The 16,437-nt window shown below is 43.8% G+C and overlaps 1 protein-coding gene across 1 annotated transcript in view; it reads left to right on the forward strand.

Moving 5' to 3' along the window:
- The window catches only part of cdh13 (cadherin 13), a 1,031,775-nt gene that overhangs the window by 432,832 nt on the left and 582,506 nt on the right, over window positions 1-16,437 (forward strand). The window contains exon 5 of the mRNA XM_033035775.1: window positions 14,561-14,710. Coding sequence (XP_032891666.1) covers window positions 14,561-14,710 — 150 coding nt within the window. The remainder of the gene's footprint in view (window positions 1-14,560; window positions 14,711-16,437) is intronic.

Here is a 16,437-nt window from a genome sequence, read left to right on the forward strand (position 1 = left end):
GTTTGGGTCGAGACCCTTCTTCAGACTGATTGTTGGCTCGACATAGGCGAGGGGGGGATTTGATAGGCAGATGGTTTGAACAAAGGAGAACGATAAGGAAGGAAGGAAGATGTGAGACAGGGTTTTGAAGAGCCGTGATTGTAAAGGGCCTGTCCCACTTTCATGACCTAATTCATGACCCCTGCCGAGTTTGCCCTTGACTCATACTCGCAGCATGGTCGTCACGAGGTCGTAGGACGTCGTAAGTAGGTCGTAGCAGGTCGTGATGCTAGTCGTAGGCACTCGTGGCATCAAGTAGGTTGCGGCGTTTTATTTAGCCTGATGAAAAATGTCCGCGAGTAAAAAAGGTCGTGAATTAGGTCGTGAAAGTGAGTCAGGCCCTTAAAGCCAAGGAAGGAAATTGTTGGGGGTAAGTGGGGGGGGTGGAGGGGAGAAATATATGGGTTGGTGTCAAGGTACGGCGAAAGTGGGGTGGGGGGGAAGAGGAGGTGGGTGTGGAGGAGAAAGCGGGCGGGGGGGGGGGGGGGGGGTGTTTGTGAGAGGTCAGGATCTGAGCTCCACCTCAATGCCCTTTCTCCTCTTGCTACAATAGGTAGGGGTGGGTGAGCTCTGATGTTGGTCAGTTCGGGCAGTGGTGTTGGAGGGGAAAGAGTGGAATCTGCTCAAGGCTGTGGAAGCACACTGTTCATAACATACTTTCCTCATTCTCGGCTCTTAATCCTGGCTGACTTGGCGAGGGTCGCTCTCATTTTCTCAAGCGTACCACGATGGCACATCAGAAGTCTTATTTCTGAAATGCCATAGGAACTGAATTTATTTTGAGAAATTCTACCAGGCTAAAACTTTGCGCAACTTGTTCAACTTGTTCATGTCTGATCATCCACAATCAGTTCCTGCCTTCTTCCCATATCCCTTGACTCCACTATCTCTATCTAACATTTGAAAGCATCCAAAGAATTGGCCTCCACTGTCTTCTGAGGCAGAGAATTCCACTGATTCACAACTCTCTGGGCGAAAAAGGTTTTCCTCATCTCCGTTCTAAATGGCCTACCACTTATTCTTAAACTGTGGCCCCTGGTTCTGGACTCCCCCAACAACGGGAACATGTTTCCTGCCTCTAGCGTGCCCAATCCCTTAATAATCTTATATGTTTCAATAAGATCCCCTCTTCAGTGTATACAAGTCCAGTCACTCCATTCTCTCAGCCTATGACAGTCCCGCCATTCCAGGAATTAACCTCATGAACCTATGCTGCACTTCCTCAATAGCAAGAATGTCCTTCCTCAATCCTGGCTTTTAATCCTGGCTGGCTTGACGAGGGCTCGCTCTCATTTTCTCAAGCGTACCACGATGGCACATCAGACGTATTATTTCTGATATGACATAGGAGCTGAATTGATTTTGAGAATTTCTACAAGGCTGTCACTTTGCTCAACTCGTTCAATCCTCTAACAGCAGCCTGGATTTACAAGCAGCTGCAGATATCCTCAAAGTTATCCTGAAATGCATGGACCTGGATAACGCCATGAGCTGCTGTAAGCCTGCATTGGACATTACAGCAACAGCTCAGCTCAGAAGCAGTGCTATCCAACGCACTGGTGTTTTTAATCCAAGAATATCCTCGTGAATCAAGAAGCAAGATCAACTAATAATTTATAATTTTGAATAATTTGAGTAAAACAGGGATCTGGGGAATACAAGAAATACTGGGATATAGGGAGTAGCGGTAAAGAAGTGTGAAAATGCACCTCCAGATTTCGAGACTGTTTCTTCCCAGCTGTTATCAGGCAACTGAACCATCCTACCAGCAATTAGAGAGCAGTCATGAGCTGCTATCTACCTCAATGGAGACTCTCGGACTATCTGTAATCAGACTTTACTGGGCTTTATCCTGCACTAAATGTTGTTCACGCTATTCCCTTTATCATGTACACTGTGGATGGCTCAATTGTAATCATGTATTGTCTTTCCGCTGACAGGTTAGCACGCAACAAAAGCTTTTCACTATACACGTGACAATAAACTAAACCAAATTTGAATTCAATACACTAACGTAACATTTTCTCGAACATAGAACAATATAGCACAGCAGAGAGACACACAATTGGTGAGTATATGGAATGAGCTGCCAGAGGAGGTTGGCACGATTTAGAGGGACATGGACCAAACGAGGGCAAGTGGGATTAACGCAGATGTGGCATCTTGGCCAGCATGGGAAAGTTGGGCTGAAGAGCCATTTTCCATGTTGTATGACCCTATGGCTCTATCTTCGTATGACAATTGCTCATATTGAGTCAGGAACATCATTTTCTCTGGCTACTAGAACATAGAAAGAGATAAAAGTTATATGATCATTCAATCATCTTATCCAACATGCCAGACCTCCATGTACACATAAACTAAATAACCTGTAAATGAAAATCTAAAAGAAAGATTCCTGAAATCAGCAGATCCATGTTTATCAACCTATGCTTTCCCCATATTTCAACTGCTGGTATTCTTTCAGTTTCAACCACTAATCCTCCACCTCTGGTGAATCATGGCAACATTTTCCGCCATCTATAAGATCTACTGCAGCAACTTGCTCAAGATTACAACTTTGAATCAAAGTCACAATCTGCAACTCCAGCAATTTTTGTCCTGTCTACAAACTTACTACCCAACCCATCTCAATGACCTCCCAGTTTACTCTTCCTATATCCTACCTAATAATGTTATAATTTACTCTCCCCAATATGGTTCTCTCTACCAAGATCCAGGCCTATCCATGTTTGTAGCAATCTAAAAACGTAAGAGGTTTAGATCAATGTTCCAAGAATGCTCCTCCATGGAAATGCCAGTTACCTGGCCAGGCTCCTTTCTCAACACAAGGTCCCCAAGCTAGTTTAGTTTAGAGACACAGCACGTAAACAGGCCCTTCGGTCCACCGGGTCCGTGCCGACCAGCAATTGCCGCACATTAACACTATCCTAGGGACAATATACAATTATACCAAGCCAATTAACCTACAAACCTATACGCCTTTGAAACCGAAGATCTTGGAGAAAACCCACACTGGTCACAGGGAGAACGTACAAGCTCTGTACAGACAGCACGTGTGGTCAGGATCGAACCTAGGTCCCTGGCGCTGTAAGCGTTGTAAGGCAGCAACTCTACCGCTCCGCCATTGTGCCGCCCACTTTAGTTATACTATCCATGTACTGTTGCAAGACACCCTCTTGGATAAACCTAACAAATTCTGCCTGGTCTAAGCCTCTTGCGCTAAGGGAGTCGCAGTCTACATTTGGGAAGTTAAAGTCACCCAGTATGACAACCCGGTTGCCTTAAAAATATCCATAATCTATCTACATGTTTGTTCCTCTATCTCTCACTGTCATGGTCTACAGTATGATTCCATCAGAGTGATTGCACCTGAGTGAGGGTGGCACAGTGGTGCAGCTGTAGAGTTGCTTCCTTACAGTACCGGAGATCCACGTTCGATCCTGACTACTGATGCTGTCTGTGTGGAGTTTGGACGTTCTCCCTGTGACCGTGTGGGTTTTTTTTCTCTGGATGCTCAGGTTTCCACCCACATTCCAAAGATGTACAGTTGTGTAGGTTAATTCAATTCAATTCAACTTTATTGTCATTGCACAGATACAAGTATGGGTACAATGAAATGCAGTTTAGCGTCAGTCCGTAGTAATAGTGCAATATAGAAATAAAAATACAGAATAAGCAAACAATGTGGACGGAGAGACTGGCCCTAGTGTGCAAAACTGGGATAACATAAAACTAGTGTGAACTCGTTGGTCAGTGGTCTGCGTAGACTCGGTGGGCTGAAGGGCCTGTTTCCATGCTCCATCTCTAAAACTAAAACTAAACCTTTTCCTTTTTTGGAGTTCTGCCCACATTGCCTCAGTGAATTAATAATAATAATAATAATATATTTTATTGTCATTGCACATCAGTGCAACAAGATTTAGTATGCAGCTTCCAACCGACGTGTGACGTGACCATCCGAGGGAGACAGTCCAGGGGGGATGGGGGGCACTCAGCAGGGCCGGTTCAGAGCCGCTATAGCTCTGGGAATAAAGCTGTTTCTGAGTCTGGAGGTTCAGGCGTAGAAGGCCTTGTAACGTCTGCGGGAGGGAAGTAGTTCGAACAGTCCGTTACAAGGGTGTGAGGAGTCTTTATGGATGCTGACGGCCTTCCTGAGGCACCGTGTGTGGTACATGCCCTCCAAGGCTGGTAGCTGTGTCCCAATAATCCTCTGCGCTCTGTGGACGACGCGCTGAAGAGCTCTCCTCTACGCCTCCGTGCAGCTGAGATACCACACAGAGATGCCATACGTCAATATGCTCTCTGTGGTGCAGCGGTAGAACGTTATCAGCAGCTGTTGGGGCAGACCAGTCTTTTTGAATGTCCTCAGGAAGAACAGTCGTTGCTGTGCCTTCTTGACCAGCGCAGTGGTGTTGGTGGACCATGTGAGGTCCTCTGAAATGTGAGTGCCCAGAAACTTAAAGCTGGACACTCTCTCCACACTTTCCCCGTAAATGGAGATTGGGGCGTATTCTCCATTATGGGACCTCCTGAAGTCAATAATCAGCTCCTTGGTCTTGGAGGTGTTTAGTGACAAGTTGTTACGTGCGCACCAGTCGGCCAGGTTCTGCACCTCCGCTCTGTATTTTGTTTCATCACAGTTGGTGATCAGCCCAATCACTGTTGTGTCGTCTGCAAACTGATGGGCATAATCCCACCAGTATGTCCTCTCTGAATGCAACTGTGACATTCTCCGTGATAAGTAATGCAACTCCTTCACCGCTTTTACCTCCCCCTCTATCACACATGAAATCTCAAAATCCTGGACATTGAGCTGCCAATTCTGCCCTTCTCACAATCACATCTCTGTAATGGCCACAACATCATAATTCCATTCACTGCTCCAGGCTGTTAGTTCATGTGCTTTATTCATAATACTCCTTGCATTGACATAAACACACTTCAGCCCATCAGTCTGACTGTGTTCACTAACCTGATCCCAACTGTCCTTCTTTTCAGATTGACCTTATTTAATCTCTATTTTCCCATCAATTCTTCCACGGCTGACGTGCTGTTCTGATTCCCACCTCCTTGCCCCATAGTTTAAAGCCTTCTTAGTAGCCCCAGCGAACCTCGCTGTGACAGACACAAAAAGTTGGAGTAACTCAGCAGGACAGGTAGCATCTCTGGAGAGAAGGAATGGGTGACGTTTCGGGTCTGAACAAGAGTCTCGACACGAAACATCACCCATTTCCTCTCTCCAGACATCCAGCTTTTTGTGTCTATCTTCGGTTTAAATCAGCATCTGCAGTTCCTTCCTACAAACGCCCTGTGATGATGTTGGTTCCCCTCCAGTTCAAGTAATATCCTTCCCTCTTGTATGGGTCCCACCTGCCCTGGAAGATAACCCACTGGTCCATGTATCTGAAGCCTTCCCTCCTGCACAAGCTCCTTAATCAAATAATGAACTGCACAATCTTCTTATTTCTTGTCTCAATAATTTGCGACACAGGTAGGTATCCTAAGAGATCCTGTTTATTTTAACCTGTTGCCAAACTCCCTAAATTCTCTTTGTATGACCATACAATCTGCTTGTGTACAGGATGATCACTGGTTGGCATGGACGCGGTGGGCCGATGAGCCTGTTTCCGTGCTGTGTCTCTGAAGTAAAGAGAGCCAGTCATGGTGCCACTGCTGTGATTAATGCTGCTGTTTGCCCCTGAGAGGCCATATACCAACATCAGTATCCAAAATGGTGTTTTTGAGCGGGAGATAGTAGCTGGAGGCTCCTGTACACTCTCCCTGCCTCCTCTCGTAGTCACTCATCTAAGTGACAGTTTAAGAAGCGTATCTAAGTTTTAGAAGCAGTTCGACAGGTACATGGATGGGACAGGTTTGGAGGGATATGGACAAAACGCAGGCAGGTGGGATGAGTGTAGCTGGGACATGTTGGCCGGTGTGGGCAAGTTGGGTTGAATGGCCTGTTTTCACACTGTATCACACTATGACTCGGGAGATGCCCACACTGTATCACACTATGAGCGGGAGATGACTATCTATCTGGTTGAAACTTTGATGCAGCCACCTCCCCGAAACTACTGTCTATACCCCCTCTGTCTCTTGTATGCTCCTCAGTGTGTCCAGTTGCCAGTCCAACCTGTCCACGTGGTCTGAGAGGAGCTGCATCTGGACTCACTTCTTGCTGCCATAGTCATCAGGGACACTATACAGCTCCCTGATTTCCCACATTTGACAGAAGGAGCATATCACTCCACTGACTACCATAACTACCCTCTTAATGCACACTTAGAAATAAATCTAGCGGACTCAAGCAGAATAAAACCTGAAATGCGTTTAGTTTATTTTAGAGATACAGCGCGGAAACAGCTATTTAGCTTAATTTAGTTTAGAGATGCAGCGTGGAAACAGGCCCTTCAGCCCACCTAGTCCGCACTGACACTACCCAACACACACTAGGGATAATTTTACACTTATACCAAGCCAATGAACCTACAAACCTGTAGGTCTTTGGAGTGTGGGCAGAAGATCTCGGAGAAAACCCACGCAAGTCACAGGGAGAACATACAAAACTCCGTAGTCATGCACCCATGGTCAGGATCAAATCCGAGTCTCTGGTGCTGTAAGGCAGTAGCTCATTCGCTGTGCCACTGTGCCACCTGTTTATCCTTACCTTATTTCTGCTGCCCACGCTTCATGACTACAGCACTCCGATCTCATTGTAGCCCCTTTTAAAATGTCTACTTCAGAGGCCAACACTTTACACACAGTTTATAGGTTCGGACACATTCCTGAATCAGGTACTAAATCATCCTATTTTTAATATATGTGCACCACCTCAAAATAAATCATCCAGCATGGAAACCGGCCCTTCGGCCCAACGAATATTGTGCAAGGATGTTTGGTAGTTGGATGGGTATCATCAGTTTGGTTTAGCTTAGTTAAGGATTCTAGGCCCTTTAGCCCACCAAATCCGCGTTGACTAGTGATCCCCATACACTAACACTATCCTACTGTGATCACTAGATTATTTACAATTTTACCAAAACTGCACATCTTTGGAATGTGGGAGGAAACCAGAGCACCCCGAGAGAACCCTCGCAGTCACGGGGAGAACATAAAACTCCGTACAGACAGCACCCGTAGTCAGGATCGAACCAGGGTGTCTGGCGCTGGAAGGCGGCAACGACCATCACCCCTTAACTGGTGATAATTCCTGAGTCTAGTGCACAACATTTTTGAAACACTGACTCTTATATTTTTTGCATCCTGCTGTCTTGTTAGCAACTCTATTTGAACATGCTGTTTCGTGATCTACCAAATCTGCACATTATCAAGAAGCCAGCATGGTAAAATAATTGGACAACAGCAGATTTCCTGTTTTATAAACATGAACCAACAGGGATGTATGAAATGACCACAGCTACTTAATTTTATTATAAAATGACAGATGTTCTGTAGTCAGTTTTGGGCTGTGATACAATTACTGCATTCAAATGAGGTTTATTTGCTGGTTGAGACCTAATGCTATTTTGGGTTTATGTTATCAGGATCATTTAATTATGTTGCATTATCTTATAATGCTGCCAATCCAACTATTCATTACACAGGGTCTAAAGCTATTTGGTTTGGATACACAAAAGGACAAAAAGTGCTGGAGAAAATCAGCGGGTCAGGCAGCATCTCTGGAGAATAGTGAGTGGTGAAGTTTCGACTCTTCTTCATCCCCTTGTTGGGGGGGTGGGGGAGAAGAAAGCTGGAAAAGGGGAGAGGCAGGACAATACATGGGAGGAAATAGTTTTACATAGCTGTGGGGTTTTATTTATAGTCAGATTGTTGGAACAAAGACCAGAGGCAGGAGTAGAAGTTGTGAGACAGGGTTGAAGAGTTGTGGATCGTGAAGCCAGAGAGAGAAATGTAGCCTGGGAGGGATTTGGAAAAAATAAATCCTTTTATCTCTGATTTCAACTGCAGCTGTTAAAAGCTTCAACTTTATAGTCTTGCACAATTTGGAAGAGAGAGTTGCTTTTACTGACACCTTGATTATTTGTGCCTCTGCAGGGGAGAAATATTTGGAAAAGTATTAAAACTAAAATGCTGCTGACTTTGCAATGCTTGATGGTTGAAAGGAAGCAAAAGAGTCTCTTGTTTTTAGCATCAAAGGTGGTGAACAATGAAGTTTTGCTACAGACCTGGATGACTTTGAGACAGAGGGAGTCAATGTTCCTGGAGGGACATGTCATGAAAGTGGATGTGCTGACATGTAAAATTTATGTCCATGTTAATCATACAATGAAAGTAGACATTGTAGTGCTGATTGTAGTTTTACATGTGTTAGGTGTCAACTATGCCAAACAGTTGCTGCAAAGATTCACCTGTAACTAGGAAAGTTTACCCACTGTTAAATTGCTTATCTGCTAAAGTTAAACTTGAGCTTCATTTCGACCTTTGGGAGATTAGCTAAATGGAGCTAATTAAGATCTTTAAGAAAACAGAGACTGGGAAGTGAAATTATATGTAATGTGGAAGAAAGATAATTCAAGGATGTGGAGCACGAAATGGCAACCTATAATAATCTGTTCCTGGACTAGAACTATGGTTGTGAAGAAATTTGCTTCCTCTTGAGGCCCGCCTGCTGCCAATTAAAATGGTGAGCGGATGACAAGTGATGGTGACAGCCACTATTTATCCTGGATGTAAACCATTCTGTGCACTCTTCAGATGCGATGCTGCAATATAAATGAGGTTGGATGTGGCTAATGTGCTGTGCAACTCCTATTTCAGGACAGTCGTCTTTTTTTTCAGTAGCCAATCCGACCACATAAAAATGTGGCATCAATATCTTGTCTTTTGCACGATTTTTTCTTTTCACTGCCTTGTAGAGTTTATGTGTAATGTGGAGTCATAGAGTCATCAAGCATGGAAACAGGCCCTTTGGCCCAAATCGTCCATGCCCACCAACATACCCCATTTTCTATTTCCTATTTTCCACTTTGGCCCCTATTCCTTTAAAGCTGTCCTAACCATGTACCTGTCCAAATGTCTTTTGATTGCTGTTATTGTACCTACATAAGCTGCTTCCTCTGGTTACTCATTCTATGAGTCATTCTCATCATCCGCTTCCCTGGCGTCACTATTAAACTTTTCCCCTTTCACTTTAAAACTGTCTCCTGCTCCTTGTTTCCTCGACTCTGGAGAAAAGACTCTGTGCATTCACGCTATCTATTCCCATCATGATGGAATTTATAAACCTCTACAAGAGTACCCCTCAGTCTCTTGCACTCCTAGGAATAAAGTCCTAGTCTGCCAAACCTCTCCCAATAGCTCAGGCCCTCGGGTCCTGGCAAGACCCTCGTAAACATTCATTGCAATCTTTCCAGCTTAATGGCATCTTTCCTGTAGCAGGGTGATCAAAATTCAACACAATACTCCAATTGCTGCCACAGCAATGTCTCCTACAAATGTAACATAATGTTTCAACCTCTATACTCAGTGCCCTGACTGGGGAACACCAATATTGCGAAAGCCTTTTCATCACTCTATCTACCTGTGATGTCACTTTCAGGGAAAGATACAAGGTGCTGGAGTTACTCAGTGGGTCAGGCAGCATCTCTGGAGAACACAGATTGGTGATGTTTCAGGTTGGAAGCCTTCTTCAGACACTAGGTCCATTTTGTTACTTTCGGGAACTCTGTACCTGCACTCCTAGATGCCCTCTGTTCTACAATGCTCCCCAGGCCCTGCCATTCACTGTGAATCTCCTGGCCTGGTTTTCAATTGGCATACCTCAGGCCCACTTGCCCAGCTGACACAATCTCACTGTAATTGCTTGGTACAAGTGAGATTTTCATTGTAGCTATACCCTATAGTACTTGTGCATATGACAAGAAACTCATCTTGACTTGGTCATTGACCAATTGATAACGAAAATTGTACTGCTGATAAATTGATTTTCATGTGGAGTAATCATATATATGCTCTGTGTGCTGGATAGATATGTAATGAGTGGGCTAGGAACACTGGTTATTTAAAGGTATTGTGTACAAGATGAAGGAATGCTTGCCAGTTATTTAGTTAATGGTGAAACAGTCATCAACCAAAGGGTAAGAGCATACAGGCTCTCCCTGAATTATGTAATAGGTGACTTATGTAAACTCACACTTGCATAAGCATTTCTTAGTTGACACCAACTTGATCTAGCTCCCATGTGGTCTCTGCATTGGAGCTCACCTGTGGTTTTCACGTTGGAGCTCTCCCCTGGTGACGATGTTGGAGCTCCCCTAGTGGTCTCCACGTTGGAGCTCCCCTAGTGGTCTCCATGTTGGAGCTCCCCTAGTGGTCTCCACGTTGGAGCTCCCCTAGTGGTCTCCACGTTGGAGCTCCCCTAGTGGTCTCCACGTTGGAGCTCCCCTAGTGGTCTCCACGTTGGAGCTCCCCTAGTGGTCTCCACGCTGGAGCACCCCTAGTGGTCTCCACGTTGGAGCTACCCTAGTGGTTTCCACGTTGGAGCTTCCATCTGGTCCCTTAGTGTCGGAGCTCCCATGTGGTCTCTGCGTTGGAGCTCCCCCTGTGGTCGCCACATTGGAGCTCCCATATGGTCTCTGTGTCAGAGCTCACCCTGTGGCCTTTGCGTCAGAACTCTCTCCTGGTGTCCATGTTGGAGGTCTCTGCATCAAATAGTAAGTTTACACTTGCACACGTTATGATTTACAGAGCATCCAAGTTATGCAAGGGTCACCGGGACCCTTACATAATTCGTCTGTATTATCTTACAATTCCATTGGTAATTATGCCAAAATTGCCAACCACTGTATGAAAGTAAAAGTTTTCAAGCATGCACATGCAAAATTAATTTGGAAGTCCCGAAGAAAATGGCAATGGCCTTTGCTCCGAGTGCAGTGTTGTGATCTTGACAAGAATAATCAACCTAGAATCAGTGCAGTGAACCAAGAGTTAATTTACTACTCTTGCTGTAAAAGTAGAAAGACATGCCAGTGTGCCTAACTCAACCTTTGTGAGCCACCTGCTTTGAATTCAGTGATGATTGTCATCCATTGCTGCCTATTGTAAAATCTGAACCAATATATTTTATAATAAATACATTGTTTTGATTAAACCATTGGCTGAGATTCTCTCTTCCATTCTGTCCAGATTGCATCAATGATTCTTTGGTGTACGACAAGTTACATGAAAAAGCCAGTCGAACCAAACATTCTGAGCCACAAGAAAACCTCTTTAAATCCATCATGCGGTTTTAATGACGTTGCCTTCCACTGCTCACAAGCCCATGAAATTCATGAATGGGAGAACTGTTCGAGCATTCATCTGTATGATCTCTTTGGGCTCTTGTTTCATTTTTCACAGTGTGAAAGAAGCCTTTGAGATTGCATGATCTTAGGCAATCAGCCAACTTTATATCAACAGCAAATAACCTGATTAATGGCGTCAGAATGTTGGCCATGGATTCAATATGGTGCAGAGGATTGATTGAATTTTTTAATCAACTTATGCAGGAGGTTTAAATTGGGTTGACCAGTGCCTTTAAGGCAAAGATAGATAGATAGATTCTTGATTAGTACAGATGTCAAGGATTATGGGGAGAAGGCAGGTGAATGAGGTTAGGAGGAAGAGATAGATCAGCCATGATTGAATGGTTGAGTATTGATGGGCTGAATGACCTAATCCTGTTCCTATCCCTTATGACTTTATGACCTTATCCATTCTTATCTTGCAAGTTAAATGATTGAACACCGTAACTAGTGCTCAGACCTGCTGACAGAGCATTCTGTGTCTTATAAATTCTGCCAATAAAATGCTTTGAACAGTTTTGGAATATTCATGAAACTGTGAAGGGAGGCCATCTGTGGTGTGGTAGAACATGTCACATTGGGAATTAGTTTGACTGCATTGTACACTATCATTCTTCATTTGAATTTGGTAATAATCGAAGGTCGGATATTTACTGAGGCACCCGTCTCAGAGCACTTCCAGATACCAGAAAGATATCAAATGCTGCCTTTTTAATCATCAGGAATTTGAAATAATTACCAGCAGTTTAAAGTTTAGTTTAGATAAACAGCGCGGAAACAGGCCCTTAGGCTCATCATGTTCACGCCGACCAGCAATCTCTGCACATTAACACTATCCTACACACACTAGGGACATTTTTACATTTATACCAAGCCTATTAACCTTTACGTTTTTGGAGTGTGGGAGGTAACGGAACACCCAAAGAAAACCCACGCAGTTCACGGGAGAACGTACAAACTCTGTACAGACAGCACCTGTAGTCTGGATTGAACACGGCTCTCTGGCGTTGTAAGGCAGCAACTCTGCACAGCACAAAGCAAATTAATTGTCGAATAACACATTTTTATAAGCACATTCCCTTTACAATACCAGAACAAAGCAAGTTGATTTTTATGTTTGGTAGTCTTTAGATTTGTTTCAAATAATGCACTTAAAACTCATTTTAAATGAATTCATTACCATCCTAATAAATCCAGCAAACAAAATAGATATTAGATGGACCACAATTTAAAACTGTGTACTAAGTGCACTTGTAATATTTATTCTACCATAATAAACAAAGGCAAGGTCAATGGATTTTAATCACCGAGTGCAAGCAATTGGAATACTATTATGGGAAAGAAAACAATTTAGATTGCCTTGTGCCTTTAGCACTGATTTATTGTCATGTGGAACAATTAAGAATTCAACAATTGCTTTGATATCCTGTTTTAGTGAAAGGACTGACACTTTGTGCATTTCCAAATTAATAGACAGCCTGAAAGCTGAGGGAAGCTGGTGATGAAACAAGCCTTTGGGTGCCAGCACTACACGTGTGTAACAGCTTTGGTCAGTGTTTGTACCTCCCTTGACATATTTGGTTCCAAATTTTTTTAGCCAGTGGGTGGAGTTGAGTAAACTGGTGTCAGGTATTAACACACACGTTTCACACCTACATTCAAATTAAACCTGCAATCAAGGGTGGCACAGTGGCGCAGCGGTAGAGTTGCTGCCTTACAGCACCAGAGACCCATGTTCGATCCTTACTACAGGTACTGACTGTACGTTCTCCCTGTGATTGTGTGGGTTTTCTCCCACACTCCTAAAATGTGTGGGATTGTAGGTTGATTGGCTTCTGTAAATTGTAAATTGTCCCTAGTGTGTAGGATGGTATGAGTGTACGAGGATTACTGGTCAGCGAGGGCCAGGGGCCTGTTTCCACACTTTATCTCTAAACTAAAGTAAACTTCACCAACTCTGCACCTCTGCTCCATCTCTCACTTCAATCCCCATTCCTGAAACCATCAGTTATCCAGTGATTAATATTAATAATCTCGGAAAATTCAAGGAGATTTACCTCAACAGTTTTTCAGTGTCTGAGAGTTATTGATAAAGTAATATTAATAATAATAATAATAAATTTTATTTATGGGCACCTTTCAAGAGTCTCAAGGACACCTTACAAAAATTGAGCATGTAGAGGAAAAACATGTAAGGGGAATGAAATAAATAGTAGAGACATGACTAGTACACAAAGTAAAGAAAGAATTCAATACAAAACACAGTATGAGGCAATTAATGCACAGATGAAAAGGGACGGGGACGTGGGGCTAAGGACAGGCAGAGGTGAAGAGATGGGTCTTGAGGTGGGACTGGAAGATGGTGAGGGACACGGAATTGCGGAACAGTTGGGGGAGGGAGTTCCAGAGCCTGGGAGCTGCCCTGGAGAAGGCTCTGTCCCCAAAACTGCGGAGGTTGGACTTGTGGATGGAGAGGAGACCGGCTGATGTGGATCTGAGGGACCGTGAGGGTTGGTAGGGGGAGAGAAGGTCAGTGAGATATGGGGGGGGCCAGATGGTGGAGGGCTTTGTAGGTGAGGACCAGGATTTTGTAGGTGATCCGGTGGGAGATGGGAAGCCAATGAAGTTGTTTGAGGACTGGAGTGATGTGATGCCAGGATTTGGTGTGGGTGATGAGTCGGGCGGCTGCGTTCTGGACCAGTTGGAGTCGGTTGATGTAGGTGGAGCTGATGCCAAGGAGAAGTGAGTTGCAATAGTCCAGTCGGGAGGAGATGAAGGCATGGATGAGTCCTTCAGCAGCGGGCGGTGTGAGAGAGGGTCTGAGTTTGGCGATGTTGCGGAGATGAAAGAAGGAGGTTTTAATGACATGGCGGATGTGAGGCTCAAGGGAGAGGGTGGAATCAAAGATCACGCCAAGGTTGCGGGCCTGGGGAGATGGGGAGACAGTGGTGCCGTCGATGGTGAGAGTGGGGCCATTGATTTTGCTGAATGTGGCTTTGGAGCCTATGAGGAGGAATTCTGTCTTATCGCTGTTGAGTTTGAGGAAATTATGTTGCATCCTGGTTTTTATAGGCACTGGCATCTACATAAACCCGCAATGTATTAACTATCATTCAGAAATGGAATTTTAAAATTTCTTATTTGTCATTACGTAAATTTTTGTATTTTTGGGTTGTGAGTGATGATGATATATGTATTTTGGTATTTTCCAGGTAATAACTGACAGGAAAGAGAACATCAATTTTCAACTCCGTGGTAAAGGTGTGGAAGAGGAACCAAAGGGCATTTTCAAAATCAATGATCAGTCTGGACAAATCAGTGTGACCCGTACATTGGATCGTGAGATGATGGAGACGTACATTGTAAGTGTTTACATAGAATTTAGATTATTCCTGAGTAACGGAGCCTCTGCTACAAACATGTATTAAATTCTCAACATGGAATTGTTCAGCAACCCAGCTGGAATAAAAATATACTGTACCTCCATACAGACACCTGCAGTTTTACACTTGTGAACTAACAGTTTACATTTTGGTCAAATTTTAAACTCTACATTTCCACCAGAAATACAATGGTTGGGAGTTTAAGATGGTGGAAAAAGGAATTTGTTCACCAATCCTCCATCGCCAACCATTGACTGGGTTTAAGTTTAACAAGTCCAAATGCAATTGCAAGGTTGACCACCAATCTAAGCCCACAATCTTGAATCTTATAATAATGGATAGTCATCACAAGAGACCCCAAAAGTAATATTTTGATGATTTCTGCTCAATAATCAGACTACATCCTTTCTCCTCCTATGCTCCTATGTATACATTGTGTCTGCACGCAAAGAATCTCCCTGTGCCTAGTCACACGTGACAATAAAGTATTCCTATTCCTATTCATCTAGCCAACCACCATCTTTTTGCTATATTTTCTCTCTCTCTCTCTCTCCCTCTTTCTTCTCTTTCTCCATCTTCACTCTCTCCTCTTTTCTCTCTACCCCCCTCTCTCCCCCTCTCCCTCCCCCCATCTTCCTCCCCCCTCTCTCCACACCCCCTCTCCCCACCTCTCCCCCTCTCTTTCCTCTCTCTCTCTCTCTCTACCCTCCCCTATCCCCCCCTCTCTTTCCTCTCTCTCTCTCTCTCTCTCTCTCTCTCTCTCTCTCTCTCTCTCTCTCTCTCTCTCTCTCTCTCTCTCTCTCTCTCTCTCTCTCTCTCTCTCTCTCTCTCTCTCTCTCTCTCTCTCTCTCTCTTTTTTTTTTTTTTTTTACAGGTGAAGCATTTGAAATTGTTAATCTGACAAAGATTGTTAATCTGTACAGACAGCATCCATGGTCCAGATCGAACCCATTGTAAGACAGCAACTCTACCGCTGGGCCACCATGCTGCCCCATGTAGTTTTTTCGTCATTCTTTCATTGACTATCAGTCTTATGTTTCCTCCTTGATAGCAAATAATTTTTGACCATTTTAGGTGATAATATGACCCTGAGCATCAAGAAATATCCAAAGTGCCATTTTAAGAAGTATAATTCAAGGCACAGAAACTAATGATGTCTTTTGGCACTTTGCACATAATTTAATCAACACTTAAATGACTAGGTCTGTGTACACCTGTACTGGGGCACGAGTTTATAATCTTGGAAACTCTCAAACTCCATGGGTAGAATACCTAGTGAGCTCTGTGCCAATATTTTAAATGTGTGCTGTGACAGGTGCCAAAGAGCATGTTGATAAAGTCAACACGTATTCACCACACAATTTACTTTCTTTGTGTGAGCTGAACTTACTGAGGCCCAGGAACCCAGCCAACACTCATTAGTACAAAAGTCTGCTTTAAAATATACAATCTGCGTGTTAATTCCCATTCCTTGATTTTCTTTCTCTTCAAAGCAGCAGGAACACATTCATTTCCATGATTACGACATTGATATTCACCCCAAAGTTCAGATGCAACATTGTTGAGAGGCAGGATAGCCGTTTGTCATTATACACTTCATTGAAAGCAAAATGTTTCATATTCTTGGTATAGTTTGGATGAGGCATCGGACAAAAATACATTGCCACTTTTTTCCCGTAAATTTGTGAAGATTCCAACTGTGGTAG

Source organism: Amblyraja radiata, chromosome 17 (assembly GCF_010909765.2).
Source record: "Amblyraja radiata isolate CabotCenter1 chromosome 17, sAmbRad1.1.pri, whole genome shotgun sequence".
Lineage (NCBI taxonomy): Eukaryota > Metazoa > Chordata > Chondrichthyes > Rajiformes > Rajidae > Amblyraja > Amblyraja radiata.